General features: G+C 64.9%; 1 protein-coding gene across 7 annotated transcripts; it reads left to right on the top strand.

The window, feature by feature from the left end:
* The first annotated feature begins 172 nt into the window (after positions 1-172).
* On the top strand, positions 173-25,186 carry Gpsm1 (G protein signaling modulator 1). Of its 7 annotated transcripts, XM_047525174.1 has the most exons (15): positions 173-322; positions 6,779-7,000; positions 7,878-8,013; positions 8,680-8,822; positions 9,196-9,319; positions 9,584-9,699; positions 9,969-10,124; positions 10,922-11,030; positions 12,099-12,222; positions 17,443-17,513; positions 18,217-18,396; positions 20,119-20,237; positions 21,456-21,685; positions 22,153-22,361; positions 23,711-25,186. In XM_047525174.1, exons 1-15 carry the CDS (start codon positions 255-257, stop codon positions 23,915-23,917), a joined length of 2,214 nt encoding a protein of 737 aa, XP_047381130.1. In that variant the 5' UTR covers positions 173-254; the 3' UTR covers positions 23,918-25,186. The 7 variants fall into 7 exon arrangements, with proteins under 7 accessions (XP_047381130.1, XP_047381129.1, XP_047381128.1 ...); XM_047525173.1 differs by lacking the exon at positions 20,119-20,237 and having other exon boundaries at positions 195-322; positions 18,217-18,384; positions 21,529-21,685; XM_047525172.1 differs by lacking the exon at positions 20,119-20,237 and having other exon boundaries at positions 195-322; positions 21,529-21,685.
* Positions 25,187-27,841: the final 2,655 nt, after the last annotated feature.

Here is a 27,841-nt window from a genome sequence, read left to right as displayed (position 1 = left end):
TCAGCCCAAGCCGCGGCGGGGAACAGTCCTGCCTGTGCCTCGACCCCCGCAGGCGGGGCCTGCCGGGTGCCCAGCTCCCGCCCCAGCGGGCCGTGGCCGTGGGCGCCCCCTCCCCTGCGCCCTCCCCTCCCCAGCGCGCGGGCGGCGGTGACATCACGGCTCGCGGCGGGAGGGGCGGCGGCGCCCCGCGCACATCACTTCCTCGGCGCCTCCCGCGGGCGCGGACGCGGACCCGCGGCCTCCCGCTCCCGACCATGGCGGCCCCCGCCCCGCCCGCGGCCGACGAGCTCCCGGGCCCGGCCGCCCGGCGCCTCTACTCCAGGTGGGACGCGGACCCCGGCCGGGGAGGCGCGGGGCGGCGGGCGGGCGGGAGGCGGCCGCAGGAACAAAGGCGCGGAGGCGCGCGACGTGGCGGGGACGCGCCTCCTCCGCCGCGCGGGCTCCGGTGGGCGCCGCCGCGGTGGCCCTGCCCGCAGCCCCCTCCCCGGGCCGGCGAGTGGGGTCGGCGCCTCCACCGCTCTGCTGGCAGCTGTACCGCCCGGCGCGGCAGCGGGCGCTGCCCGGAGCTCTCCTCCAGCCTGGCACTGCCACTGCCCGGCGCGGGGGGCGGCGTGGCCAAAGAGACCCGCTGGCATGGTTGAGGCCCTGTCTCGTGGCCACCCCAAGCCCTAGGCCAGTGGAACCCGGGGCTGGAGCCAGCCAGCCAGGTGGGTGTGTGCCTGTCTGAAAAGGCACCTGCCTCCCGGCAGATTCACAGGTGATCCAGCCAGCGCCCGGGCTCTGTGCCCATGCCCTCTGCGGATGACAGGGTGGCCCTGCCCCTGGCTGCTGCTGTCAGGGGTGTTCCCCAGAGTGGTACACTGGGCCTGGCTGCTGGCACACCGTCCCCCAAGTGGGCAGGGTGCTGCCAGTTCATTCAGCCTCAGGCAGGGCTGGGTGGGCAAGTGCTGGGTAGGGGCTGCCCCAGAGGCAGGCCCAGCTCCCTGCAGTGGCCCTGCAGACAGGCCCCTGACTGAGGGATCGCTGTCCTGGTTCCCTCTGGCCATCCTACCATCCCTAACACTTAGGAGGTTCCTGCTGGAGGCCTGACCCCAAGAAGTCTGATCCTAGCCAGCCTCTGCTGGGCACTCCAAAGAGCACTGGCTCTGGTGGCCAGTGACCCCTCTCCACTCCAGCACCTGTTCTGCTCTGTGGTGCTGCTCAGAGACACTTCGGTCTGGCATGGCTCCTGGCCCCACACAGGTGGAGGGGTGTGAGGACAGGCCTGCCTTAAAGACCTCCCTGCAGGGCACCCAGGAATGGGGGCTGTGTAGGACAGCATCTGCCCCGGGTCCTCTGCCAGGAGAGGAGGAGCTGATAAGGACTGCACGTGAGCAGAATGGGCCCCACGAGTTCAGGCCTTAGCTCTGGGAGACCCTGCACAGCCGTGCATCAGCCTGGGGGATGGGCAAGTGACTGGGAAGCTCTGTAAGGGGAACCCCGGGTGTTCCTCTCCTGGCCCTCACCCCTGCAGCTAAGTGCTCCCATCTGGGGTCGGGAAGGGGAGGGGTATAAGGGGAACCCACCTTGGGGTGGCCCTGTTAGAGGTGTACCCAGGAAGCTGCCCCAGGCCCCCAGATTGAGCACCCTCTGGTGTGGGGCAGGGCCCATGAAGGCAGGCCACCCCTGCCCCCCACCCTGAGCCCTCTCCCCAGGCACTGTCCCCGACAGGGCCCCTAGGGAATGACTGCCCTTGGAATCCCTGCAAGCCTGACCCTCAGGTGTCTCCTACAGCTGGGTGACCCTCGTGTCCCCCTCCTCTCCAGCAGTTTCCACTCCTACCGCGCTCCCCAGCCCACCCTGCCCCTTGCTCTCTCTCCCTCCCCGTGGCTGTTGAAGGGGAGTCACTGTGGTTTCTCTCCAGGGGTGGCTAGACAGAGGGTGCCAGGACTTGTGGCCAGTTGTGAACAGGGGTCTCTGAGCACTGGCTCAGGGACCAGGATAGGGGTAACAGTCCTGGAGGGAGCAGGCAGGTGAGGATTCAGGTAGTGGAGAACAGGACTGAGGGGCCAGGTGTGCCTGGTAAGAGCTGGGCACTGGCTGATGGCTGACACCAGAGGACACCTTAGAATCTGGTGGGGACAAACGGCTGGGTCAGGAGGCCTGACAGGGTACCATCAGGGACAGTGGCTGGAGAGCAGGGTGATGTGGTTCAGGTGGGGCCATGGGATGATGGCTTCTCCCAGGATGCTGCATTGGGTACTGAGGCCAGGCCAGAGAGCTTGGGCAGGATATGGTCACCACAGCAGCCAGGCTGGCCACAAGGGAGCTGGTCTTCACTCCACTGACCAGGACACCAGTGGCAGTGGTGGGATCTTGGCAGAGGGTACCCTACCTCTTGGGTGCTGTAGTCTGGTACTCAACTGGCCTCGTTAAGTAGAGAGGTGCTGGTGGCCGGCCTGGTCCTGATCTGGTCAGGGCCATTGTGTGTCAAGCTGGGTTGGTTCCCCAGCACGGGGCAGAGTCTCCTTCCTCCTGGGAGGTGGAGGATGTTGCTTATCAGTTAAGCAGTGCATCTGTCTACAGGTGCCAAACCCTAGGTGGGAAGGCTGCCTACTCCCAGGATTGGAGTGGCCAGTGGGGGCCCTGAACCCCCAGCCCTGGAGAACCCTCCATCTGATTTCCACCCTCAGAGTGGGATTTCAGGTAGACCTTGGGTGGATGGACCTTCTGGGGAGCCCTCCATCTGATTTCCACCCTCAGAGTGGGAGTTCAGGTAGACCTTGGGTAGATGGACCTTCTGGAGATCTAGGTAGCTCGCCCTCTGTCTGCTCAGGGTAGCTGCAGCTCTCAGGGTCCCCAGTGCACATGGGACCTTGACAGGTGACTGACGGGCAATGTCTCATAGCCTACAAAGGAGGTGTGGAGGAACAGAGGTTCTAGGATCTTCTTCCTGAGTGAGGAAGTTGTCCCTACCAGGTGGCATATTCCCCAAGGGGGCAGGAGAAAGTGGTGGCCTGCAGATCAGTCATGATGGAGGGTCTATTGATGTGAGGGTGCAGGATCTGGGGTTCAACATGTCAACAGGTACCAGCCAAGGAGGAGGTGGTCCAGGCCCTGCCCTGCCTACCTTAGCCGAGCTGTCCTGGAGTCAAGTGGCCAGTGGCTGAGAGGGCCTGGAAACCCTCCCTGCCATCCTGGGGTTCCTGATTCTGCTCAGACCCCAAGATTGAGGGAGTAGAGTCCCCATAAGCACTGTCGCATTCCCTCTGACCCCAGCTGTGCCTCCCTCCTTTCCATTTCTGACTCCCTTACTGTCAACCTCAGGAGACACCTCCCACCTCAAAGGGCAGCAGGGAGCTTCCACAGGTAATCCTGGGGTCCCAAGTAGAGACAGCACTCAGGGGTGGGCCAACTGGGGAGGTCTCTGTGAGGCTTTGATATCCCACCAGTGCTCTGCCCTGGGGGGCCCTGGGTTCGAGACCTTGCTCTGAGCCCCTGTGGCCCTCTGTCCACAGCTGGATGCTGGCACCTCCTCTTCACTCTGGGGTCTACTCCCTTTGCCCAAGGAGGGTCATATTATTGCCTCCTCATGAGTCTAGCGGTTGGAAGGACTGAGGAGGCAGCCAGGCTCTTGGGAGGTTTAGGAGAACCCCCCACAGACCCAGGGACAGCCTCCCCAAGCCCCGCGTGGCCTCACACCTTGGCTAGACTAGGGCCCAGAGCTTACCTTGGACAGTTGGGCAAGGCTGAAGACTCTGTGTTCCATGTCAGTTGAGCCTGCAGACTGGCCAGGCTGGGGTCAGGTGGGAGCAGACTAGACACCAGGTCCTGGAGAGAAGAGGAGAAGCCAAGTGCTGACCCTGCCCAGCCCTCAGCCAGGCCTCCTGGCAGCTGGCAGGCATTCCAGGTGGGAGAGCCAGGTCCACGCCAGACAGGAGCAGGGCTGGCCATGGGGGCTGTGGTGCCCTTCCCCACTCTGCATCCACCAGCGCTGAATAGCACCTGCTGTGTGCAGCCGGGCTCCTGGAGGACCTGGGCCCTGGCACAGGGAGACCCTCGTCGGTTTGCCGAGACGCTGGTGCTGACTGTTGGGTGGGCACGAATGCAGCTGGGTTTGGTCCCCTACTCCCTCCCAGCCCCAGGAGGTGGAGGAGGATTAGCTCCTGTTCCCCCCGCCCCCAGTTTGTACTCATCTGCCTCTGAGCTGCCCTTGATCCCTTGATCCACATCCGGACCCAGGGAAGAGGCCCCAGGGCACCTCCTGCTCCTCCTGGAGCAGAGGCTGCTGAACCCTTACCCTGGGTCACCCTGGACGTGTGGGGGACAGGGCAACCCCAAGCTGGTCCCTGGGACACACAACGACTGGTGGGAGAGAGTGCGGGGTCCTGCAATGCCCACTTCCAGCATGGAGGTCCAGCCCGTGGCCCTGAGCCTGGCCGAGAAAGCAGTGTGCAAGGTGGTGTATGGCGCCCCCCGCCCCCGCCCCCTGCTGCTGCCCGTGGGTCTGGAGCTGTGGCTGTACGTGCAGAAGATGCGCCACCTGCGGAGGAAGAGGTGCGGGCTGGGTGCCCTGCCGGGGGCAGGGTGCTCACTAGAGGGTGGAGCAGAACCTGGTGTCTTGATAGGTGGGGGGGCGGGCACCTGGCCTGGACACCCCATCTGGTGCTCTCCAGGTGGCTCCCCACCTTGCCTAGCCTGGGTCAGACCCCATCCGAGGCCCAGGATGGCCACGCTGGATGCTCCCTCTGGCCCTAGCCCTTCCTGAGGCAGAGGCCAGCGCTGCACCCTGGGCCTGGAGGACAGTGAGGTGGGGAGGCAACTCCCTGGCCAGCAGCAGACGCTCTGCCACAGACCCCCAGGTCCCCTTCCCCGAGTGCTGGAAGGACAACAGACGGCTGGGCAGGCACAAACAGCCCTTCATTAAGAAGCCTGTTCAAGGCACTGGCCACAGCCATGGAGCTGTCCTGTGGCAGGTTGCCATGGCAACCATGGATTACTGTGACCGGTGTGGCATCTGGGTGGCCTTTTCCAGAGGGCTTGGCAAGGTGGCTGCTGAGGAGCTGGGCAGGGGTGAGTAGGCGACCCTGGCATGCTGGGTGGCCTGAAGGTCTGGCCTTCTGGTTTCAAGGCCATGGCCCTGATCCTTGAGAGGCCAGGTGGGCTATGCTGGTCCCTGGGAGAAGCAGGAGGTGGTAGGAGCCCCGAGCCCAGCCCAGCATTTGCCATGAGGCAGGGAGCCTGCTGCCCTGGACTGCTGCACCCAGAGTGATGCCCAGCAGGGTCAGGCCCAGCCCCCACTGGCCCCAGGAGTGGCACCCATGAGTCGGGGCTCTGGGCCCGGCCTGGTGTAGTTCCTCAGTGAGCACTTGGCCAGCTGAATGATGGCCAAGCGTGCCTGGAGGCCAGCGGGTCCTGGCAGAAAGCTCTCAGCCCGTGGGGTGCAGGGCACTCAGGCTGGCCTCTCGGGGGATCCACCCCCTATTGTTCACGTGGTGCCGTTACCTTGAGAAAGTTCAAAATGCCCTGTTTTCTTGATAATATGGGGATAGAGTGAGTGGGACATTGCGTTGGTGTCAGAGGGACATTTGGTTCAGACAATCAAGAGACACTGCCCTCCACACCCCCATCATTCCAGACCAGAGCCACAGTGGCCAGGGCGGGCTGCGCCTGGCGGGGAACAGGGCACTTGGTGGGCTGGCAAATCACTCTGCAGGTTTTCCACAGACCGTTCACTTCAGAAAGCAACAGAAAACCAGGACGACTGGCTGGCCTGCCTCCAGAGCCAAGCCCCTGTCCAGGTCCCCGCAGGGCCTGCCGAACCCTTTCCCCGCGGCTGCCTCCTCCTGCTGCCTCTCCTGGCCTTTGTCCTCCCACCTGGAAACTGGGGCCTGCCACTCACACCCCCACCGGGTGGTGTCCGTCTGTTGTGCCCTCCACCCCTGCTAACACTCCTCCAGTCCCTGGAGCAGGGCCAAGGCTTTGGGCCCATGTGATTGAAGCAGGACAGGAGAGCAGACTGAGGTTCCAGGGGCCATGCAGCCAGCCCAGGGCCCTCCAGCAGGGAGGGGAAGATACCAAGAGACCCCAGCATGTGTCCCCCCTCCCCTCCTCGCTGCGTTCTGAGATGCCCCAGGGCCTGAGGGCTGTGTGTTCCTCTGTGAGCTCAGGGGCTTCTGTAGGCCTCCAGCAAGGCGTGGGCATTCACTAAGGGGACCGGGGCCCCTGGACGTGGGCAGGAGTCATGGCAGTAAGCTCGGATGGTTTTGAGGGGACTGGGTTCATCCTGGGGCACAGCAGCGTCCACTTCTCAGCTGTTTCTCAGGCCAGTCCTGGCCGTAGCTGTGAGTGCTTCTCAGCGTCCCAAGACGGGAGACCTCAGCTCTCATGCATCTTCCCTGGAGGCTGGGGGCTTATAGGGACCGCAGCACGTGCTCCTGCTTGGAAGGTGGAAGGCTCAGGGTCTCTCCTGTGGCCTCAGTGGTTGTTGCTGGGCACAGGGGTGTATCCCAGGGCTTCTTGGGAATGTGGGGCTCCTGGCACCCTCAGCCCGTGCTGCTGAGACCTGGGGAAGGTGGGGTGGGGTCTACTCCGGCTCCTGGCAGCTTGGCCACGTCAAGCACTGGCCACCGTGGCCTGACCATGCCCTCCCTGGTGGTGCTCCTGGCCCTGGTGGCCAGGGGCAGGCAGCGAGGGAAGCTGCTAGGCGTGCATGAGCATGGGGTGGCGGGGCCTCGGAGGAGCTTGGGTCTCGAGGGCGGGCTGCACCGGTGGGCCATGCCATGCCTCCCCTTGCCAGGATGGAGGCCTCCTGCCTGGAGCTGGCCCTGGAGGGTGAGCGGCTGTGCAAGGCTGGCGACTTCAAGGCGGGCGTGGCCTTCTTCGAGGCCGCCGTGCAGGTGGGCACAGAGGACCTGCAGACGCTGAGCGCCATCTACAGCCAGCTGGGCAATGCCTACTTCTACCTGAAGGAGCATGCCCGGGCGCTGCAGTTCCACAGGCACGACCTGCTGCTGGCCCGGTGAGTGCCTGCCAGACGCGGGCCCGAGGGCAGGCACTGCCCTGTCCAGGGAGGGGGTGGGCAGCTATCAGCAGGCCTGGCACAGGACCCCGCGGCCCCCTGCCTGGGACGGGCTGGGACCTGGCAGGCCCGAGGGCCGGTGCTGGGGCTGAGTGTGTCTGTGTGCGGAGGGTGTGGCCCGTGCTGTGTCCCATGTGTGCCTGTCCCTCGTGGCGTCCGGGTCTCACACCACCAGAGGCCTCGCCGCTTCCCCACCTTGGGGCACTGGGCTCACTCCTTGCCCTGCTCTCCCTGTGGACCCCTAGTCCAGCTGTCTTGCCACCCACTCCTGCACTGGCGGCCACCCCACCTCAAGGGACACTGAAGCTTTCCAGCCTCTGGGCCTCTATCAGTGCTGTGCCCTGAAGGGCACCCATCTTGCCTCCTGCCTGGGCAGCTCCTCCTCCTCCAGGTCCCCAGGTCCCACTGACCAGGTGGAGGCAGTGTCCCTGCCAGCCCTGCCCTCACGACCCCCAGCCGCCCAGGCAACCCACATCCTGTCCTCACACCCGCCAGTGTCTGGTGCCAGCAGCTGCAGCAGAGGCTCACTGACTGGGCTGTGGCAAAGCTGGCCCCTGCTGCCAGCTGGCCTCTCCCGGGCTCCCCCCAGGTCTAATAGCTGCAGGGCATGGCAGGCCTGAACTCTCTGTGGCCACTCTGCAGGCTACTAGGGGACAGCAGGGACGGGTGGCACAGGAAGTGACCCTTCCCAGCCTCACCCAGTAGATTCAGGCTCCTGGTCAGCCCTAGGCTAGTGCCCTCAGCCTGTCCTTGCTACTTGCCCAGGCTCCCTGCTGGATTCAGGGGCCTGACCAGTCCTCACTCCTTTGCCTTTCAGGACCATTGGTGACCGCATGGGGGAAGCCAAGGCCAGTGGGAACCTGGGCAACACCCTCAAGGTCCTAGGCCGATTTGATGAGGCTGTTGTCTGCTGCCAGAGGCACCTGGACATTGCCCAGGAGCAGGGGGACAAGGTAGACGGTTGGCCTAAGGGCAGGGGACGGGAGGGCTTAGTCCAGGAGCAGGGTACGGCGGGGGGGTGACTTCCTTCACCACCTGTTCTTCCCACCCCTGCCCCCTGGCCCAGGTCCAGATCTGGGCGTGGGCAGGCAGTGACCCACTCAGCTGTCCCCACAGGAGGGAAGACAGGGATACCCCTAGTGAGAGTTCAGGTCCCCTCAGGAACGGGGCTGTGCCAGCTCAGGCGGGTGCTGGGGGCTGACTGCTCCAGGAGCGCGGCCGCCCTGCCCTGCACTTGGCTCACCTCCAGTGCTGCCCATCACGGCCTGTCGGAGGGGAGCTCTGGAAGGAGGGGCAGCACCCTGGAACGCTGCAGGGCCCACTGCACACAGGACGCTGGCAGCCCCGGCCCACCCTCCACAGCCCTCGGACAAAAGCACACCTGCTCCGCCTGTGCACGTGGGGAAACTGCGGTTGGGGCGCTGTGGCGGCAGCCGCGCCATGTCTACCCTAGTGAGAGCTCCTGCCCTAGGGCATTAGAGAAGGGCAGCAGAGGACCCGGCCAGCTCCACTACCCCGACTGGCAGTGGGGGAGGGGTGGCTGCAGCAGGGTCCCCGCCTCACGGCTCCAGAACGGCCGTCGGCAGGCTTGGCACAGACTTGGGTGAGGCCCTCCGCAGGTCGGGGAGGCGCGAGCGCTGTACAACATGGGCAACGTGTACCACGCCAAGGGCAAGCGGCTGTGCTGCAGCGCCGCACAGGACCCCGGGCACCTGCCCCCTGACGTGCGCGAGACGCTGCGCAGGGCCTCCGCCTTCTACGAGTGAGTGTCCCCGCTCTGCTCTCCAGAGGCTTCCCCAGCTTTGTGCTGCCCCCCACCCAGCTCACAGCCCCCACCCAGTCCCCACCTGCCGACCCCCGACTCACACCTCTCAGGGACGGGTGGGACCTGACCAAGCCCGGAGATCAGCCCGCACTGGAGCCCAAGTGCGCATGGCCTGTGTCCATGGCACCCCTGAGAGGGCCACCCAGGTGCCCACGGCCTGTGTCCATGGCACCCCTGAGAGGGCCACCCAGGTGCCCACGGCCTGTGTCCATGGCACACCCTGAGAGGGCCACCCAGCACCCTCTCTCCTGGGAAGGTGGGTGAGGCAGCCCCTGGAGCCAGCAGGGACAGACGTGGACTCCACTCCTAGGAGGAACCTGTCGCTGGTGAAGGAGCTGGGCGACCGGGCAGCCCAGGGCCGGGCCTACGGCAACCTGGGCAACACCCACTACCTGCTGGGGAACTTCACGGAGGCCACAGCCTTCCACAAGGAGGTGAGCCGGGCTCCCCAGGCGAGGCCGCTGCAGCAGCCGGGCCAGGCTACACTTGGCCCCAGGGGCTCCCTGGCAGTCTCTAAGCTGGGCAGTGCGGGGTGGCACCACCCAGCCCCGACTCTGTCTGTGCTTGACCCTGTGGTTCCTGGCTGCTCCTCCAGGCGCACAGACATGGGCAGCCACCCTGGGCAAGAGAGGCAGCACCTGCCTGTCCCTTCAGGCCCAGGCTGTCTGTGAGCCTGGGTCTCGGGTCTGTCTCCACAGCGCCTGGCCATCGCCAAGGAGTTTGGGGACAAGGCAGCTGAGAGGAGGGCCTACAGCAACCTGGGCAATGCCCACGTCTTCCTGGGGCGTTTTGATGTGGCTGCTGAGTACTACAAGTAGGAAGCCCCCTGCCCCGCCCCAGGGAGAGGGTGGTCCTGGGGAGCACTGGACACCAGGCCAGGAGGCACCCACCCCAGGTGGGGAGTCTGACCACCCAGCCTCCCAGGAACGGGGCGGGGGCTCCGGCTTGTGCCAGAGCTCTGGGCCATCTCATCGTCTCTGGCCTGAGCAGTCACCACCAGGTAGAGCGGGGTTATCAGGCCCAGGCCCAGGCGACCTGCGGTGGGCCCTGCTTCCTGGAGGCTGACCCTCCCGCTCTGCGCAGGAAGACCCTGCAGCTGTCCCGGCAGCTGCGGGACCAGGCGGTGGAGGCGCAAGCCTGCTACAGCCTGGGCAACACCTACACGCTGCTGCAGGACTACGAGCGGGCGGCTGAGTACCACCTGCGGCACCTGCTCATCGCCCAGGAGCTGGCCGACAGGTGTGCACAGGGACGTGGTGGGGAGGGGGCTGGGGTCCAGTGGCCAGGGAGAGACAGCTCGGCCTGAGCCCCTGCGGCACGACTGCTGGCGTTGCCCCAGGCGGGGCTGCCCCACCTGGGCCTCAGCTGCCCCTTCTGTGGGCTGTGTCCACAGGGACCCTCGGCACACGCTGGTGGGCTGCCCCATTTTGGGCCTGTGGTGCCCGCCATGCCTGTGTGAACACCATCCTGAGGTACAGCCCTGGGCACGGGCCGGGGGTCAGAGGCTCAGAGTCGCAGGGTCATGGCCCTGGCTGCCTTCGAGGGGCCCCAGGTGTCCTCTGGGGCCATGGCAGTGGCCTGGAGCCAGAGGTGGTGCCGGCACATCAGTGTGGGTGTGCTGGGGGCCCCAAGTCCCACACCTGCGTGACCCCAGGGTGGGGGGAGCCTCAGGGTAGACCACCTCGCTGGCCACTGCAGGGCCAGCTGCTGTCCTGCCTGCCTCCCACCCCTGATGGCAGCACTGGCTCCAGGGCAGGCTGCTTCCCTGCTGGGGCGTCTGAGTTCGTCTCCTAACGGGAAGAGGAGCAGGCACAGATGGTTGGGGCCTCTCCCAGTGCTGGCTGGATCTGGGGTCACTGCAGTCCTCTCCATGCCACTGGGACCTGGGAGCCCTGCGTTGACCTTTGGGACAAGCCCCATGGGGCTGGGGTTCCAGCTGTGGCAATTGACACAGGGGGTCTGGCCCAGCAGCAGGCCTGGGAGCTTGGAATGGGGCACACCTGGGGAGGGCAGGCATGGACTCTTTCCCTCTGCAGAGTGGGCGAGGGCCGTGCGTGCTGGAGTTTGGGCAACACCTACGTGTCCATGGGGAGCCCCGCGCAGGCTCTGACCTTCGCCAAGAAGCACCTGCAGATCTCCCAGGAGGTGAGCGGGCCTGCCCTCCCAGGGCCCCACTGCTTCTTCTGGCACCTGAGGCCCTCTGGGCACTGGTGGCCCGCTGCAGACTGCAGGGCCTGGTGTCCTTCCTGGACTTCCCCTTCTGTCTCTTCAGGGTTGCAGCAGTCACCTTGGTCACCAGGTGCCTCAGAGGCCTGGTTGCTGCTTTTCTGTGTGGCAAGGGGCAGTATGGAGGGCAGGGGGCCTGTTTTCCACCCCTAGACTGTTACCGTTCCCTCTGGGGGACCCATGACTGGGTCCTTCTATTGATTTCCCTACCCAAACCCTGAGGGGACTGGGCCAGGGTGGGCCGTGGGATGCCTGTGCCCAGCACTGAGCTGAGGGTGACCTGCCAGAGGCCGCCTGGGGGCACGAAGGCTTGCTCCCTGCAGGCTTCTTCTGGACCCCTCAGCTGGACACCTCCCTGGAGAGGATGCCCAGGACTGTCCTATCACAGGGTGGGGACATCACTGGTGGACCCTCAGGCTCCCTGGCTAAAGATGGGCCCCTTGTCTGCCCAACCACCATAGCCCCAAAAGGGGGTTGCTGAGTGTGTGAGGCCTGCACTTGCCCAGGTGCAGGTGAGGAAGGACAGGAGGTCTCTGAGCAGCAGAGAGCCTCTCCACTGGGGGCCTCAGGGCCGACCCTCCTGTCCCCAGAGCACAGGCAGGGGCCTCCAGAGCCCTCTGAGCTCCATGCAGGAGTCCCGCGCCCTCTGGCTTGACTCGCTTCTGAGCAAGGCAGATGCCCCAGAAGGGTCCCTGTGAGGCTGACTGGGTCCCTGGGACTGGCCAAGCTGACCAACCACCAGAGGGTGCCCAGGAAGAAGACACCAATGGCACAGGGCCAGGCTGTCTGAGACTCTGAGCACTCATGGGACTGCTGGGGACACCCAGGGACAGACCCAAGGCCACAGTGAGGCCCAGTTCCCTTGGAGACCCAAAGGTCAGGGGTCAGCCTAGGAAGTCAGGGATGGCATATTGTGGGCTCATCACCGTCCCTTGGCCGGTAGAGCCCCTGCCCTGCCCCAGTCTCACCTGCCCCTGCTTACTGCAGATCGGGGACCGCAACGGAGAGCTCACAGCCCGCATGAATGTCGCTCAGCTGCAGCTGGCCCTGGGCAGACTGACCAGCCCAGCAGCTGCAGAGAAGCCTGACCTGGCTGGCTATGAGGCCCAGGGTGAGTTCCTGGGCTGAGGGTGGGGGGTCCTGTTCATTACGGGCTCTCCTCTTAGTCTGGGCCACGGTTGGGGCTGCATCTGGGAGGGTGTGGCAGCAGGGCACTGGGAGTGAGTCTAGCAGGGACCACAGTGCGAGCCAAGGAATGAGGAGGGGGTTCCCTGGATGAGGGAGCGTTAACTGGTCAACAAGGAAGGAGGCCTAGAGGTGGGGTGGTCACCCAGGCAGGGCAGGGGTCCAGGGGTGCTGGAAGAGGCGGGGCAGATGTGGGCATGCAGGAGGCAGGGACAGGACAGGCAGAGCAGTGGGGGCTGGCTGGAGACTACAGTCATGGAGCACCTGGGGCCTATGGCAGGAAGGACAGGAGAGGGCCACTCACTACCCCGTCTGCGCCAGGGCGTCCCACACACCCACCCACCTTCCCAGAGCAGTACAAGGGGAGAGTGGCCACCATCAGGCTGACCAGGGAAAAGGGCTGTGCCTGGGGTTCTAATCAGGCGAGGCCCAGGGCAGGCCAGGGCCTCCCTAATGACCTCATTCGCAGACTGCTGGCCATCCATGCAGCTCAGCAGTGCAGCACTCGCAGGGACAGAATGTTCCCTGCAAAGCAAATAGATCAATGCACACGAGGGCGCTGGGTGGGGAGGCCCGAGCAGGGGGCAAGCTGCCCCCTGCTCACCTGGCCCAGCTCCAGGAGTCCCGCCTCTGCCCCCGTATGGCTCTGCTTTGTGGGCACCCACCTGCCCTAGCCTAAAGATCCCCAGAAGGGGTGTGTGCCACCATGCCGGCCCCTGGTGCCCATGGCTGGGGCTTCCCAAGGGTGGGCATCTCTGCCCAGAGAATTGCCTGTTGGTTCCCACCTCATGTCCCCTGGCCAGCAGGACCACCCTCCAGGAGCCCTGCAGCAGGTGGGGGCAGGGCTGGCGGCTTCTGGGAAGGCTCCCACACAGGCCGCCAGCTCCATGTCCTCCTGAAGCTTTCCTTTGAGCCAAGGAATGGGGGCGTGTCGGGTGAGTGCCCCGGGACAAGGCCGAGTCTGTCCTCCACACTGGCTCCTCTGCTCTGCTGTGTGCTGGACCCTTCCCAGCCAGGGGCCCCCGGAAGCCTCCTCCCACCAGGCTGCCAGCGGCCAGGCTGCAGTGGAGCTGGGGACATCCATTCTGGGACCACGGTGGGGGTGAGGTCTGTGCTCCAGTGTGGCTGCCCCTGGGCCTGGGGCGATCCAGCCCCAGCATGCAGCTGTTGAAGGCAGGTCTGTACCCTGAGGGCCTGGGTGGCCCCGGGGGAGACCCCCACTCAGGTGAGCAGGGCAGGGGAGGGTGTCGGAGGCCACACTGGTCTGGACCCTGTGCTGGGGTGGAGGGAGTGGTCGAAGGACTTTTGCAGGACTGACATGGTTCATTCACTTCATTCAGCCAAACCGAGTCCTGGGGGTGGGCTGGCCCTGGTCTCCGGAAACTGTCTGGTGGGGCTGGGGCTGGGCAGATGCATATCCAGAGTGGTTTGGAACACGGGGGCCAGAGAGGCATCTGGGAGACAAACCCGGAGGATGAGGGGAATTCACAGGAGGGGCTGAGGGAGCCGGTGCAGGGAGTGGGCAGGGACCGGCAGTGCCTGGGTGTGGGGTGGGCTTAGCTCACCCTGTGGGTGGGTGGTGGGTGTGGTTGCACTCCCCCATGGCAGATGGGCTGGACTGCCTGGTGGAAGGCCCATGTCCAGGCCCCAGTTTTATTATTCTGGCTTGATACGAACAAGGGGGCTTCTATGCAGTTGGAGAAAACCTGCTGCCCTTTAGCCTGTGTGCAGTTCTGCCTGTGTCCCAGCTGGGGGGCACCTCCCTGCAAGCTGCTGCCCACACCCAGCATCTCTAAGGGTACACCCTGTGAGACCCTGGCAACTCAGACCCACCTCTGGCCAGAGGGCAAAGCAGCAGCCCCACAAGACCTGTGTGTATCTCCAGCCCTTGTAAGGAGAAGGGACCAAAGAGGCAGGCTGGGTGCAGTGGCGGGCAGGGGACGGCGACCCAGGTCCCAGCCGGCTGAGAAGGGGTCAGATTCTGGCAGATGAAAGAGGAACTGCTGGGATCTCAGAGCATCAGAGCTGCCAGCAGCAGGCAGGGTAGGCTGCGAGGGACAACCCTCAGACATGGGTGCTCTGCACAGAAGCGGTGGTGACAGTGCAAGTCAGACTGGCCAGGGCAGGACAGTGCTCAGGGAGGGGCAGCTGTGGGGGATCAGGGCTGAGCCCCCTAGTAGGCAGCTCGGCCAAGGGCACGCGGCTCTTGGAGGTGGCTGGATTCAGAACCCTGTGGACTCCGGACAGAAGGTCCATTCAGTGGGGCCCGGAGGGCCTCCCAGCTGTACAGGCCTGTGTAGGCAGCTCACCCGGAGATGGACACAGCTGCTTCTCAGCAGCACCTCACCTCACTGCAGCTGCAGCCAGGGCCTGCCCAGGCCACTCCTGGTGGAGGGCCAGGTGGCTCACAGCAGCTACAGCACCCTGCAGACAAGGTGGAGAGACTGCGTCTTGTCCCCAGACTGTGGGGAGCAGGAGAGGTGGAGCCAGGGTGTCACTGGGTGTGGTAAGGGGCCTCCCGGCTCTCCAGCGGACTCTCTCCTGGGGCCTCCCGTGGCATGCCCACCCCCAAGCTCCACGTGGCCTCGGACTGTCTCCATTTCTTCCTCAGACCAGCCTGCCTAATCCGGGGTGGGTGGGCACTGGCAGACCTTCAGACGGTGAGCCCCGATGCTCCCCATCCTGTCCCCTCAGCCTCAGTGTGCCAGTGCAAGACATGCCAGCAGCCAGGCTGCCTCCAGGGGCAGAGGAAGGACCCTGGCCACCACTGCCATGGTCTGGGGCTGGTGTTGGGGGTAGGAGAGGCACAGACAGCGCACGTCCTGGATGCCCCAACCACATTGGCACATTCAGGGGCTGGCTCCCGGCCTCCTGGCCAGACCCCTCCACAGGCTCCTGGATGGCAGCGCCCTCTGGATCGGTGCCTTCTCAGGGAGGGGCATCCTCAGAGCCTGATGGGGAGGCTCAGCGGCCTCCCCTGCTTCTCCATGGCTGCTCTTCATTTCACCTGCAGGAGTCGCGCTGGGCCACTGCCTAGCTCTAGGGATACCTGGGCATTTTCTCTGGAGGGACAAGCTTGAGTCCCCAAAGTCCTTGGTTCCCTCTGTCCTCTCCACATCTTTAGGAACCCACCATTAGATGCCACAGACAGGCTTGGGGGTGCTGATAGCTGGGCCTAGCTGGGCTTCACTGGGTGGCTAGGGTAACATCTGCTGCCCACCGATATCCTCCTGGGCACATCTGCAGCCCCTGGACATTCACACTCTGCCAGTCCTTAGCATTGCCTTGTCTGGGTGGAGGCAGACTCCTTCCCAGTTAGGGGCAGAGGCCTGGTCTCTGCAGGGTGCCAGCCAATAGGCCCACACAACCCCTGCTCTCCCCTGCAGGGACGCCTGGGGGCCTCGAGAGCTGGGCGTGCTGTGCGGCATGCTGGCCCGTTGCCTTGCTTCAGGTGGTTTCTGGCCTCTGAGCCTCAGCGGAGATGCTGTGGGATGACCTGGCTGAGCTGGGGAAGCTGGGATGGGTAGCTGTGCTCCAGCCCTGTCCCCCAGGCCCAGGTGTTCCTGGGGCCATGTGACTGACAAGCTGGCTCCCCTTCCTCTGGTGTCCTGGGGGTGTGGGCTGAGAGCCCCAGGCCAAGGGTTGGGCTGAAGGGTTGGCTCCCTGCTGGGCACCTTCCTGCTGTCCTCTGGACATGCCACAGGTCCTGGCTGCTCTGCCCCCTGGCACAGTGGTGACCTGCTGCAGACATCCACAGGGCTGCTATATGAGGTGAGCCCCACGTGGGCAGTGCCAGGATGGTCGAGAGTCCACTGACGCCAGCGGCACCTCCACCTGTCCACACTCCACCCATCCACAGGTCCTCCCTGCCTCCCAAGCCCTGCCCTTGGACGCACACCACCATGTGATAGGCTGTGTCCAGCATGTGTCTGCGGGTGCCGGGTGCTTGGATCCCAGGAGGACGGGGTGAAGGGTCTGTCTGGTGAGGGTCTGTCAGGCTAGGAAAGGAGGCTTGGCCTTTCCTGGCATGGCAGTATCCTTGGGGAGGTGTGCGCGAGGGCACATGGGGATAGGCAGGGGCTGGGGGTGCCCACACTACCAGGCTCTTCCCACTTGCCCTCTACCGGGAGCATTCTGGAGCCTTTCCATGGCTGGCTGCACACCATCCACCTCCTCAAAGGGGCCAGGGCTGACCTCGTCCCCCCAGCCCAGCCCCATGGCCCTTGACTTGGCTGGGGGCTCTCTGCGCTGCAGACTTCATGCTATGCTGTCTGTTGTCTTGCTTCTGGTCTGGCTTCCCGACGTGGATGGGCCTGCCAGCCTGGCTCTCCCGGGCTAGCTCTGTCCTGCAGGCGCTCAGTGAGTAGCCGGCCTGAGGCCAGACTCGTCTTCTTGAATCTCCAGTTCAAGAACTGCCCTGTGCTAGGGCCTGCTAACTGGGTCCAGGACTGAACTGCACCCTTTCCCCACCCAGGGACATGTTAGGGACAGAGGTCTGGGGGCAGTCCAGCTGCAGGGCAGCCCAGGGCCCCTTGGCAGGGTGGTGACTGCAGAGTCTACAGCTGGGCCATCTTGGGTTGGGCAGCTTCTCTTGAGAGGACTTGGGGTCCCATGGCTCAGCCCCCTGCCCTGCCCACCAGCAGCTGCCAAGTACCCAAGTTCTCAGTCATCCCTTCCCAGGGGCCAAGGAGCCCAGGGGAAGGCCCTGCATGGGGCTGACCTGGGGCTCGTCTGAGGCCTTTGTCACTCCTGCCCCAGCTTGGGCTGCCCACAGTGAACTGGAGTGGACACAGAAGAGCCCCTGCCCCCAGGCTAGAGTGTGAGGGGGCCTCAGGAGGTGCGTTGGCTTCAGAGGAAGCAGCTGAGTGGAGCCTCTGGGCCCCGTGGATGGTGGAAGGGCGTCTGGGCAGGCGGGAAGACAGCCCTGTTCAGAATCGGATCCTTTGGGACGGCATGGGGAGCAGCAGGGCCAGTCCCCCGACCCCACCGCCTGCTGGAGTGTCTGGCGTCCACGGTGCAGTCAGTGTGCACACGCGGGGCTGCGTGGTCAGAGAGCAGGGTGCCGTGCTGCCCAATCCTCAGTCCCCCAAGGGTGCCCGCCTGGCCAGCTGGCCTCATGAGCTGACCAGGCACCGCTGTCTTCCAGGGGCCAGACCCAAGAGGACACAGAGACTGAGTGCAGAGACTTGGGACCTGTTGAGACTCCCCCCAGAACGGGTGAGCCAGGCTCGGTGGGAGGCAGGGGATGGACGTCAGGGGATGGCAGCCAGCATATGGCGGCAGGTTAATGAACTGGGGTGCATGTTTGTCCAGCTGCCACTGCCTGGCTCAGCCCAGCCACGGGGAGATAGATGTGCCCCCACGATCCAAGGCCATTCATGGCCCATCTGCCACCAGCCCCAGAGGTTCTGCTCCTCCCTCTTGCCTACTGTGTGCCCCAGGGCAGGCATGGTCCTTCCAGGTGCCCCCACCAGCCCCTGGGTTGCATCCCTGACCACTCAGGCTCTGCCCAAGGGGAAAAGCTGGCAGGGTTCACTGAACCCCAGACATACAATTTGGGGGGTCAGGTGTGGATACCTTGTGACCCCTGCAAGGCTGTGACCCCTTTGAGCATCCTGTTCCTCTAGTGTAACAAGGATGGGTTGTGGTCGGCCCTTGGGGCCCAGCATGGGTCATGGCACAGGGATACCATAGCCACCAACACTGGCTAGTGGGAAGGCTAACATTTAGGGAGTCGCCCCGCCCACCCACGGCCACATGCCCTGTGCTGGCCTCCTCTCCTTGGGGAACCCATTGCATACTGCATGCACCCAGGAAGTGAGGTCTACCACACCCTCCTGGCACTTCCTGCAGCATCCCAAGATGGGGGACATTGGTCCAGAACGGCCCCACCCATACCTGGCCTGCCTCCCCTCCCCAGGAGCAGAATGGAGACACCCACCATGCAGGGGACTGGCGGGGCCCAGGCAGGGACTCGCTCCCTCTCCCCATGAGGAGTAGGAAGTACCAGGAAGGACCAGACATGGCTGAGAGGAGGCCCCGAGGAGGCAGCCACTCCCCACTGGACAGTTCGGATGTCAGAGTGCAGGTACCTCGCACGGTAGGTGCCCTGCAGCCCAGGATGCACAGCCAACCTGGTTGCGCTGGGAAGATGGGTCCTGGTGGGTGTCCTGGCCCTCCTCCTGGCCCCATGCCACCCCTGTGGCCCCTCAGTGGAGGGCAGTGTCTGAAAGCATTGCTGCCTGGCCTCAGGGGACAACCCAGGGTGCCCTGGGGGCCCTTTCTGCATGGCAGGTCAGCCTGGCTCAGGGCCTGTTTCTGCCTTTGTCACCTCTCAGTCTCCAGATGGCTTGACTCCTGCTGGCCCTCTCCCTGCCTCACGGGTACCCTCCAGACTCATCCCTGAGTCACAAAAGCATGTTCCCCCAGAAGGAGGGCACAGTGGGAAGCTGGCATCTATGCAGGGTTCCTCCTGGTCAGGGTCTAGGAGACCCCACCCCACCCTGCACAGGCCATGGTCAGCTTTTGTTGCCACTTATAGAGGGGGAGGGATAGGGTGGGCTGATGGCCAGGTATGTGAATGGACAGTGGAGTCACAGACTGGTGGCCAGGCAGGTGTGGGGTGGAGGCCTAGCCTCCTGCTGCCTATAGTTCCCACTATCCTCAGAGCTCGGTGAGCCTCTCCAGGTCGCAGGGAGCTGGTGGCACAGAGACAGAGGCCAGGTTCAGAGGCCAGCCTGGAACCCTCTGGGGACACCTGCATCAAACCAGCTGCAAAATCATCAAAAATAGTCCTTCCACAGCCTAATCAGCACCTTCCCAGCCTGCGGAGGGCGTGGGTGTGCTGGATATTCTCAGCGCCACGTGTCTGGAGGCTGCCAGGGTCCCACTTCCTGCAAGTGCCGAGAGGCCTCTACTCCATCCGGGCTCCGCTTCTGTCCCGGGGAAAGGATAGGGACACTGGGAACCTGGAGGTCTCTTCCGTGTGCTCTGAGTAAGGCCACAGCAGATGCAGCTGGGGCTGGCTGGGGCTGCCCGCAGGAGCCAGGGTCCAGGGTCAGCAGGGCGCCCGGCCCAGCCGGGGCGGAGGCCAGGCCACACTGCCAGTGCCGAGAGCTGCCTTGGGAACCTGCTGAAGGAAGAGGTGACCCAGCTTTGGAAGGAAGCCCAGGGCCCTGGTATCGGGTGGGGAAAGGGCTTTCAAATAAGCCGTCCACCCCCACAGCCCTCCAGCGTGACCGCCCACAGGAGCCAGGGAGCGCTCTGCTGAGCTCAGGGAATCCACCTCAGTGTTTACGGAGCGGCTGCTGTGCGCGCGCTCCAGCAAGTGAGCTAGCAGAGGGCGGGCTCTGGAGGCTGAGCCCTGCCTGGGTCCTATTTAAGCGTCGGGTGAGCCGGTGGGTCCCGGCAGGCAGAGGCGACACTTGGTGCTTCGGGCAGGAGGTGGCTGCACGTGCAGGGGCCCCGCACCGCTCCTGGCTGCTGCTGCCGGAGGGCGCCTGTGATCCAGCGTGAGTGTGGGGCCCCATGTCCCTGGTGCAGTAGAGGCAGGGAGCACAGGGGCCTCTGCTGGCCAGGGTCAGTGGACCTGGCCAGCTCTGTCCCTATTGACTAAAGCAGTGGGATGTGGAGAGGAACTCAGAACCTCAAGTGGAAAGGACCTCGGGTTGGGGGACGAGGAGAGGCTGGGGCAACGGGTGGCCTCCACATTCCTGAGTGTGTCCTGCCAGACTCACATGGGGCCTGTGCCTGCAGAACCCCTGCAGCAGGCGCCCAGTCCAGGTTGTCCCCCCGGGTCTTAGCCCTACAATGCCCTGCACAGGTCAGCGGTACCCCTGGAGAGCTGGTCCCAGCTCGGGATGAAGAGGGCTGGCAGGCAGGGCCAGTCCCAGGTCTTGAGCCCTGGAGACAGCTCTGCCGTGACATCTTGCTGCCCCCTAGGTGAGGGACCAGGTGGGGCCTTAGTACATCTATCTCTTGAGCCCTCAATGGGCCCAGGGGAGGCTGCTGTGGTCTGGCAAGGTCTGGCTCAGTCTGGCTCGGGTCACCCGGGGGACCCCAGCTGAGCAGTCCACCTGTTGGAGTCCAGCTTGGGTCAGACACGAGGGTTGGGGCAAGGAGCCCACCTCCTCCTGAGAGGCACCTGTGTAACACCCCTCTTTTGCCAGGCCTGCGGGCTCCTCGGGCGCAGCCCAAGTGCAGGCAGTCACCACCCGGCTCCTGCACGCCTGCTCTCCCTCCCACCGGCTCTGGCAGGGTAGGGGCTCAGGCCTAAGGGAGGACAAAGCCCCCAGCAGTGCAGGAGGTGGGGTGAAGGGGTGGGATCAGCCTGAGGCCCAGGGCCAGGTGGGGGCTCTCCTCCATGCCAGCACGACTGCCCCCTGCCCAAGGCCCCTCAGCAGGGTCCCTCTGCCTTCAGAGCCCTAACGCCAGTCCTGGGACAGGGTCGTCCACAAGGCCTCTGTGTCCCAATTCCAGCTCTGCTCTTGCTGCTGGGGGGCCTTGGACATGTCACACAGCTTCTCTGTGCCTCAGCCTCCTGCCTGGCACTCAGCAGGCCATGTCTGTGCAGGTCTGGGCCCTCTCGTTCAGGCTCACACAGCCCAGGAAGAGTCCGTGAGGCTGATGGACGGGCCAGGGGTGCAGGAGCTCCTGCTGCCCCTCCCTACTGGAGGTGGGAAGACCCTGGGACGTCCCCACCCTCTGTAGCCTCTGGGGCCCAGAGCAGGCCCCATGAGTCTGGGTCCACCCACATGGTCGCCAGGTTGACCACTGGAAGTGTGTATCTAGTGGCCATTCCGACTCCCTGCCTGCAACAGCCAGGTCATACACCACCTGTCCCCTCCTCGGGCAGGGGCTGGAGTGCTGGGCTGGGGGCCAGGCCAGGCGGGACTCTGGGGGGCGTGTGGGGAGACCTTCTGGAGGTGGCAGCTGTGAATTGGGCTAGACGGGGACCATCCCAACCCGAGGCTGGCAGAGGGTGGGTAGGGGTGGCAGGTTGTGGGCAGGGGCAGGGCCTGTGGGGTAGATGACTGGGGCCTGGCCTGAGGGGGCAGCCACGGGAGGAGAGGAGCGGGCTGGCCGGCAGGGGCAGACTGGGGCGGTGGGTGAGGGCCCTGGCCGCAGCTCTGGTCTTAGGACCGTGTGACGGGTGCCCAGCCCCCAAGCCGTGCCCCAGAGCCTGCGGGCTGGGCCAGGCGGGGCCGGCTGCACTGAGTCCCCGTCCCTCCAGAGCATACCGCGGGCCTCGTCTTCCGAGGAGGAGTGCTTCTTTGACCTGCTAAGCAAGTTCCAGAGCAGCCGTATGGACGACCAGCGCTGTTCCCTGGAGGAGGGCCAGGCGGGGGCCGCCGAGGCCACAGCTGCCCCTACCCTGGAGGAGAGGGTTGGTGAGTGCAGGGGCCTGGGCCTCGGTCCCTCCTGCATGTGGGTGCCTGAGCCCCGCGCCTGCTGCCTCTCAACCAGTGCCTCCAGCCAGACCCAGTGCCAACCAGAAAGCACCCACAAAGCGCTTGCCCCAAAGGGCGGGCCAGGTCAGCTGCAAAGTGCCCCTTATGGCAGAAAGTCCCCCCACACTGGTCCCCACAGCTGCATCCTGGGAAGCGTGTAATTATCCCCACCCCTCCGGAACACACTGCCGGGTGCAGCAGCAGCCTCAGAGTGCGCGGGAGGGGAGGCCTTCTCCTGTCACCTCCCAGAGGCCCCTGGAGGTGGTGTAGCTGTGGCAGGGGTGGGCAGCAGACACCCAGGGCCCTCTCCCCAGGAGCAGGCAGAGGGCTGGGCTGGGCTCGGAGGCCAGAGCCCCCTGCTGGCCGGGGCCCAGTGTCGAGTCCCAGCCGCACCACTGCCCTTGCAGCCCAGCCCTCCGTGACGGCCTCTCCCCACACGGAGGAGCTCTTCGACCTCATCGCCAGCTCTCAGAGTCGCCGGCTGGACGATCAGCGGGCCAGTGTGGGCAGCTTGCCTGGGCTGCGCATCACCCACAACAACGTGGGGCACCTCCGTGGTGACGGAGACCCCCAGGAGCCCGGAGACGAATTCTTCAACATGCTCATCAAGTACCAGGTGGGCCCGCAGCCCAGGGGCCAGGCCAGGGCTCGCCCAGCTCTGCGCAGGCCTGTGGGCCCTTTGCCAGCCGTGAGGGAGGCAGCTGTGGGCCCTCGGTCTCAAGCCCCATCTGAGGGACACCTCCAGGAGGTGGAGCTGCAGGCGGCAGGCAGGTGCAGGCCAGGGTCACTGCCTATCCAGGCAGCTCTGCCGGGCCCTCCTTGCTGGGAGCCTCCACCTGCAGGGAGATGAGTCCCGGGAAAAGCAGCCCGGGACACCCCAAGGCTCAGCTGCCCCTTCTGGGTAGGGGCTTGCAGCAGGGTTGCCAGCACCTGAGGATGCGGCCAAGGGGCGTCCCTCTAGCTTCCACATCTGGGTGGAGGAAGTCAAGGGCCACAGCACCAAGGTGAAAGAGAGGGAGACCCTGGGGCTGCTGGCCAGTTGTGGGACCACACAGTGGACATGAAGGTCAGAGGGCGAGTCCTGGGATGGGCCAGGTGGGCAGCCTCACCAGCATGGAGGAGGCAGGTCAGGAAAGGCCTTAAGCAGGGGGCTCACCCTCTCCGTGTATCTGTCCACCCTTTGGCTGGGCCTGGCAGACGGTGGTTGGGAGTTCTGGGGTCTCGGGGTCAGGAGACTCTGGAAAATGGCCGGCGGGTTTCCAGATCCGATGTTCATTCCCACAGAGGAGATGCGACCATGGCTGTGTGCCAGGCATCCAAGGAGCTGCCTCCATGCCAGCCCCTCCCCAGAAGCTAAGAGCCCCCCGCCCACTTGCACACACTTGCCAGCGGCTCCACCAGCTCCTGTCTCTTCTGCTCCAGGCCCTGAAGAGCTCAGAGGCCCCTCCAGCCACCCCCTCACCATGCCAGGGTGGGCAGGGCCCTTGAGGGGCCAGCCACCCACCCCAAGGGGGATCCTGAAGGAGCTTCGCACTGCAGGCCCTGGAACCCCACCCCACAGGCCCACTAGGGTCAGTCCAGGGCTAAGCCAGGTTCCAGGGCAGTGCTGAGGGATGCCACACCCAGGCCAGCCCCGGGAGGTCAGCAAGTCTCGGGCAGCTGACTCCCGGGTCAGGCTCCCTCCAAGCCCCAGGTATCATTCAGCTGCTTTTGCTGGGTGGGCCAGCCCCAGGCTCGGGGGACACAGCCCTAGGAGACTTGTCCATGTCCGGGATCCCAGCACCAGCCCAGAAGCCAGGCAGGCCCTGGAGCTAATTTCCCAGGTGGGCTTGGAGACCTGAGATGGCCGCTGAGCCAGTGCCTACTGCCTCTGACTTTGGCAAGCCTGCCAACCTCTGGGTGTTGGGACAGGCTCCCCAAGGGCCTAGGGAGGGCAAGCCCACCAACCTACACGTGTCTGCCCAGTCCTCCAGGATCGATGATCAGCGCTGCCCGCCACCCGACGCACTGCCCCGAGGTCCCACCATGCCGGACGAGGACTTCTTCAGCCTCATCCAGAGGGTGCAGGCCAAGCGCATGGATGAACAGCGCGTGGACCTCACTGGGAGCCCAGAGCAGGAGCCCAGTGGGCCACCGGAGCCCCGGCAGCAGTGCCAGCCTGGGGCCAGCTAAGGCCTCCTGCCACAGCCAGGCCTGCCCTGTAGACCTGCTCCTGCACACTGGGGGCTCACAACTGTCCACATGGCCATGGCCCCCAAGAAGCTGAGTCCTCCCAAAGCCATGACTGAGGACCGGCTTGAGCCCCCAGCCCTTCCCACTGAGCCGAGCTGGGCACACTGCCCATGGCATGCCCCTGCCCCGGGCGGCAGGCTCGGACAGCAGCTGCTGTGTGGGGAGGGCATGCCTCTGTCCGCACAGCCCATGCTTCCTGCAGGCCTGCCTGGCTCTGCCTCTGCCCAGGCCGGGCCTTCAGCATGTCGCCCCCAAGCCCGGTGCTTCCCGACCCTCCCCCTCCAGGACTCCACCCGGCCCTGCCAAATGTGAAACCTGCCATCTCCCAGCCCCCAGAGAGGTCTTCTCCGGGGGCTGCCAGGACACAGGCATGTTCTGTCCCCCAGCTGGTCCTGGGGTAGCCACGCAGGGAACAATACTCCATCCCCAGGGCAGGACTCCTTTCCCAGAGCCCATCTCCCCTTGTAATCTGCTTTGAGAGGTCAGCAGCCAGAGAGCCTGGTGCAGGGCCACCCACAGTCCCTGGCCCCAGCAGGCAGCCCTGGGCCCACAGGGACCCAAGGGCTCAGCCCTGGCACCACCGCAGAGAGAAGGGCGGGGGCAGGAACACCTGTTCCTAAGCCCCAAGCCCTGAGACCTCCAGGCCAGCGACACAGAAGGGGACTGGGCCTAGGGTGGCACCAAGCTAGGTGGGCAACGGCACCAGAGTGGGCTGGCTCCAAGTGAGCACCTCGCACCTCGCCATCTGGGGGAGATGCATCGCCTCTCCCGGGGACCAGCCCCCACACTGGAGTTGGTCCACAGGGTACCAAGCTCCCAACCCAAACCAGGGCAGGACCCGCTGCAGACCCGCGAGCCAGGCCTGGCGCCTCCTGCAGGCGGCCCTCTGGACCAGTCTGAGGGTTGCCTGTGACCTCGCAGCCCCCAGGGCAGCAGCCTCCCAGGTGCCTCCCCAAGCCTGGGGAGGGCCTGCGCCTCACCCACGGTACAGCCTGGGCACCAGGCAGGGCGAGGGCAGCTGGAAGGTGACCCTGGGCTCAGCACGGGGACCGTGCGGAGGTTGGGTCTCTGGGCCGGGAGCCCTCATACTTGAATGTACATGCGTATTTATTGCTCGCAGGTGTCTGCCACGTTGTCACGGGTCCTTTCTAGCCCGAGAGGTACTTTTTTTTCCCCACCCGCCCTTGAAAAATAAAGAGTGCCAGGTCAGTGCCGTCTCTGCCAAAGCAGTGGGGGGCCCTGGGACTGGGCTGCCCGCGTGGGGGGGGTGCAGCGCCCTGCCCTGCCCTACCCGAGCGCTGAACGCCGTCGGGTTCCACAGGCGTCTGGGGAAGGCTGGGCTCAGGTCAAGCCGTCCGCTGCACAGAGGTCACATCCCCAGGCAGGGTCTTCACCTCCCACCGCGTGGTCAGCTTCCCAGGGAGGGTGGGCCAGGAGCTCAGCCACAACCTGGTGAGCAGCCTTCCCCACCAGGTCAGCCCCTGCCCCCGACCATCGAGTCCAGGCCCACAGGAGCCTGGCAGGCAGGTCCAGACGCACCGAAGGAGCCTGCAGCAGGTCTGGGTGTGCATGCGGCACATCCCGTGGCTCTCAGCCAGGGCCGGCAGCACTGGCAGGCTGCTGGACGTGGGCAGCCACAGCTGGCCTCTGCTCACAGACCCTGTCTACCAAGAAGCACTCGGACACTCCTGCCCGATTCTGGGTCCTGAGGCCTGGCACTATCTCTCGAAGCCCGCAGCATCCCAGGTCCAGGTCAGACTGTCCAGAGCCCATGTAGTGTCCCCATCCAAGAGAAAAGCCAGCCAAGACAGTCTCCCTGCTGTTCAGAGAGAGGGAGGGGGCCACTAGAGAAAACAGGTCTCCTAAATGGGGCGGGCAGTGACCAGGATACCAGAGGGTGTGGTCACTCCCAGTGCCCACTGTGCTGCCAGGACCAGCCTGGACCACGAGGCCTTCTTTCCCCTGCACACCTGCCTTGAGCATGGGAGGCCCAACATCCCGAGGGCTGGGGCAGGAGGACTGGTATGGCTGTCTCCTGGAACCAGGGCAGAGCTGGTCTGGAGACCTGGAGGCAGGTGCTGGCAGGTGCAATCTCAGCAAGCAGTGGGGTGGCCACTGTTACTCCCGGGGTGGAAAGGGAGAAAAGGTGAGGTGGCCACAGCAGGGAGAGGCACCCATGGGGGTGGGATACTATGAGAACCCAGCCCACTGAATGTCTGTGATCCAAGGTCCTGCCACCCAACCCCCCGGGGCCTGTCAGCTCTCAGAGGCCGCAGTCCTGGACAGCTCACGAAAGGCCAAGACGTCCTGTGGAAAGAACTTTGTGACTGTAGTGTGGTCTGGCACTTTTCTGAGGCCCCCCTGGCCTGATGCTTCTATCTCCTCCAGAGGAGGCCCTGCAGCTGCCTTGGGACAGGCCTGGGAGTCCCCAGGCTACTTCCCAACAGGCTTGATTTTTTTCTCAGGTGTAGAGGCCAACAGGAGGTTGCCGCAAAAGAGGAGGGAGCAGGCCAGTCCAGGCCAGGTGGGAAGCACTGGGCCTGTGGAGGCGGAGTGGGTGGGAGGGGCCTCCGCTGCAGTTCCTGTGGGGACGGAGGGATGGGGCAACCAGTTTAGTTTTGGCTCCTTTGGAGAATTCTAGGGGGCTCCAGGCACACGGACTGGCCCATTTGAGCAACATCTGGCCCAGGGTGATAAGGGTCCCCAGGTGTGAGCCCGTCAGGGAGGGAGGGGTGTGGGCTCTGCAGGTGACAGGCAGGGGTCACAGCCTTTGCTATCCAGTAGGATGGGTCTCCCAGAGCAGCGAGACCCAGGTCAGAGCATCGGAAAACAGAAAAGGCACAGTGAATACACAAGTCCACACTATGGGCCTCAGTTTCCCATAGGAGCAGACTTTCTAGACCCAGTTCTACACCAGGTGTGGCCAGCACTTGAGCCTTCCCAAATGCTGGTCCAGATTCTCGGAGGTGGCCAGGCCTGGCCCAGTCCCACTGGCTTCCCACATCTCATGGCACCCAAGAAGCCCCAGCTGGTCTATATGACCTCAGTGCCCTCCACAGAAGGGCAGGCTGGGGCGGGGGCTGGCTCCGTCTTCAGAGCAATGACAGTTTCCACAAATGGCACGGGAGGCTCTGGTGGGACTAATAGCGGGTTGTCTGCCAGAGGAAGGATGGGGGCAATCGAGCCAGGGCACACACTGCAAATGTACCCAGTCTCCCACAGGGGAGGCGTGAGCTTCTAATCACCAGCTTGGGTCCCACGCAGTGTCCCCGTGAAGCTGGGCTCAGGCCTCTGTGTGCAGACGAGGCTGGTGATTAATGTTGGAGGTCAGGCAACCAGACGCTTCTGCCAAGACTGCTCCTGCGTCTGCTCGCTTCCTAAACACAGGAACATCCTGAGCAGTCAAACAGAGTGGAGAGAAGCCGCACGTGTGGAGGAAGGGGAGGGAGGGGAGGAAGGGCACAGGGCTCACGCTGTCCCCCACGTGTCTGAGACCCGACCTGCCAGGCAGCACTGAGAGGCCCAGCAGTCCCTGAGGGGCCCTCCACCTGGCCTGCAGTCCCCTCCCAAGCGCCCCGGCCTGGCGCCCATCCTATCTGCAGCCACCGTGAGCAGCCTGGTTTGCTACAGCCAAGGCTCAGGGCTGAGGTCAGCCCTGGCTCATGGAGGGGAGCCACCAGTGCTGTCCCAGGGGACAGCAGGTGACAGGACACTCAGAGGGACAGAGCCACAGGTGCTCTGAACGTGGCCCTGCGGTGGGCAGGGATAGGAAACTCCTCCGTAGGATGAGTGGGGGTGAGCCTGGGGTCCTGTGGTCACAGAGACCTGCCCTCAGCACCAGGGACTCGTGAGTAGTTCTGACTC

This window comes from Sciurus carolinensis, chromosome 14 (assembly GCF_902686445.1).
Source record: "Sciurus carolinensis chromosome 14, mSciCar1.2, whole genome shotgun sequence".
Taxonomy (NCBI): domain Eukaryota; kingdom Metazoa; phylum Chordata; class Mammalia; order Rodentia; family Sciuridae; genus Sciurus; species Sciurus carolinensis.
This window is presented reverse-complemented; position numbering and strand designations above follow the sequence as displayed.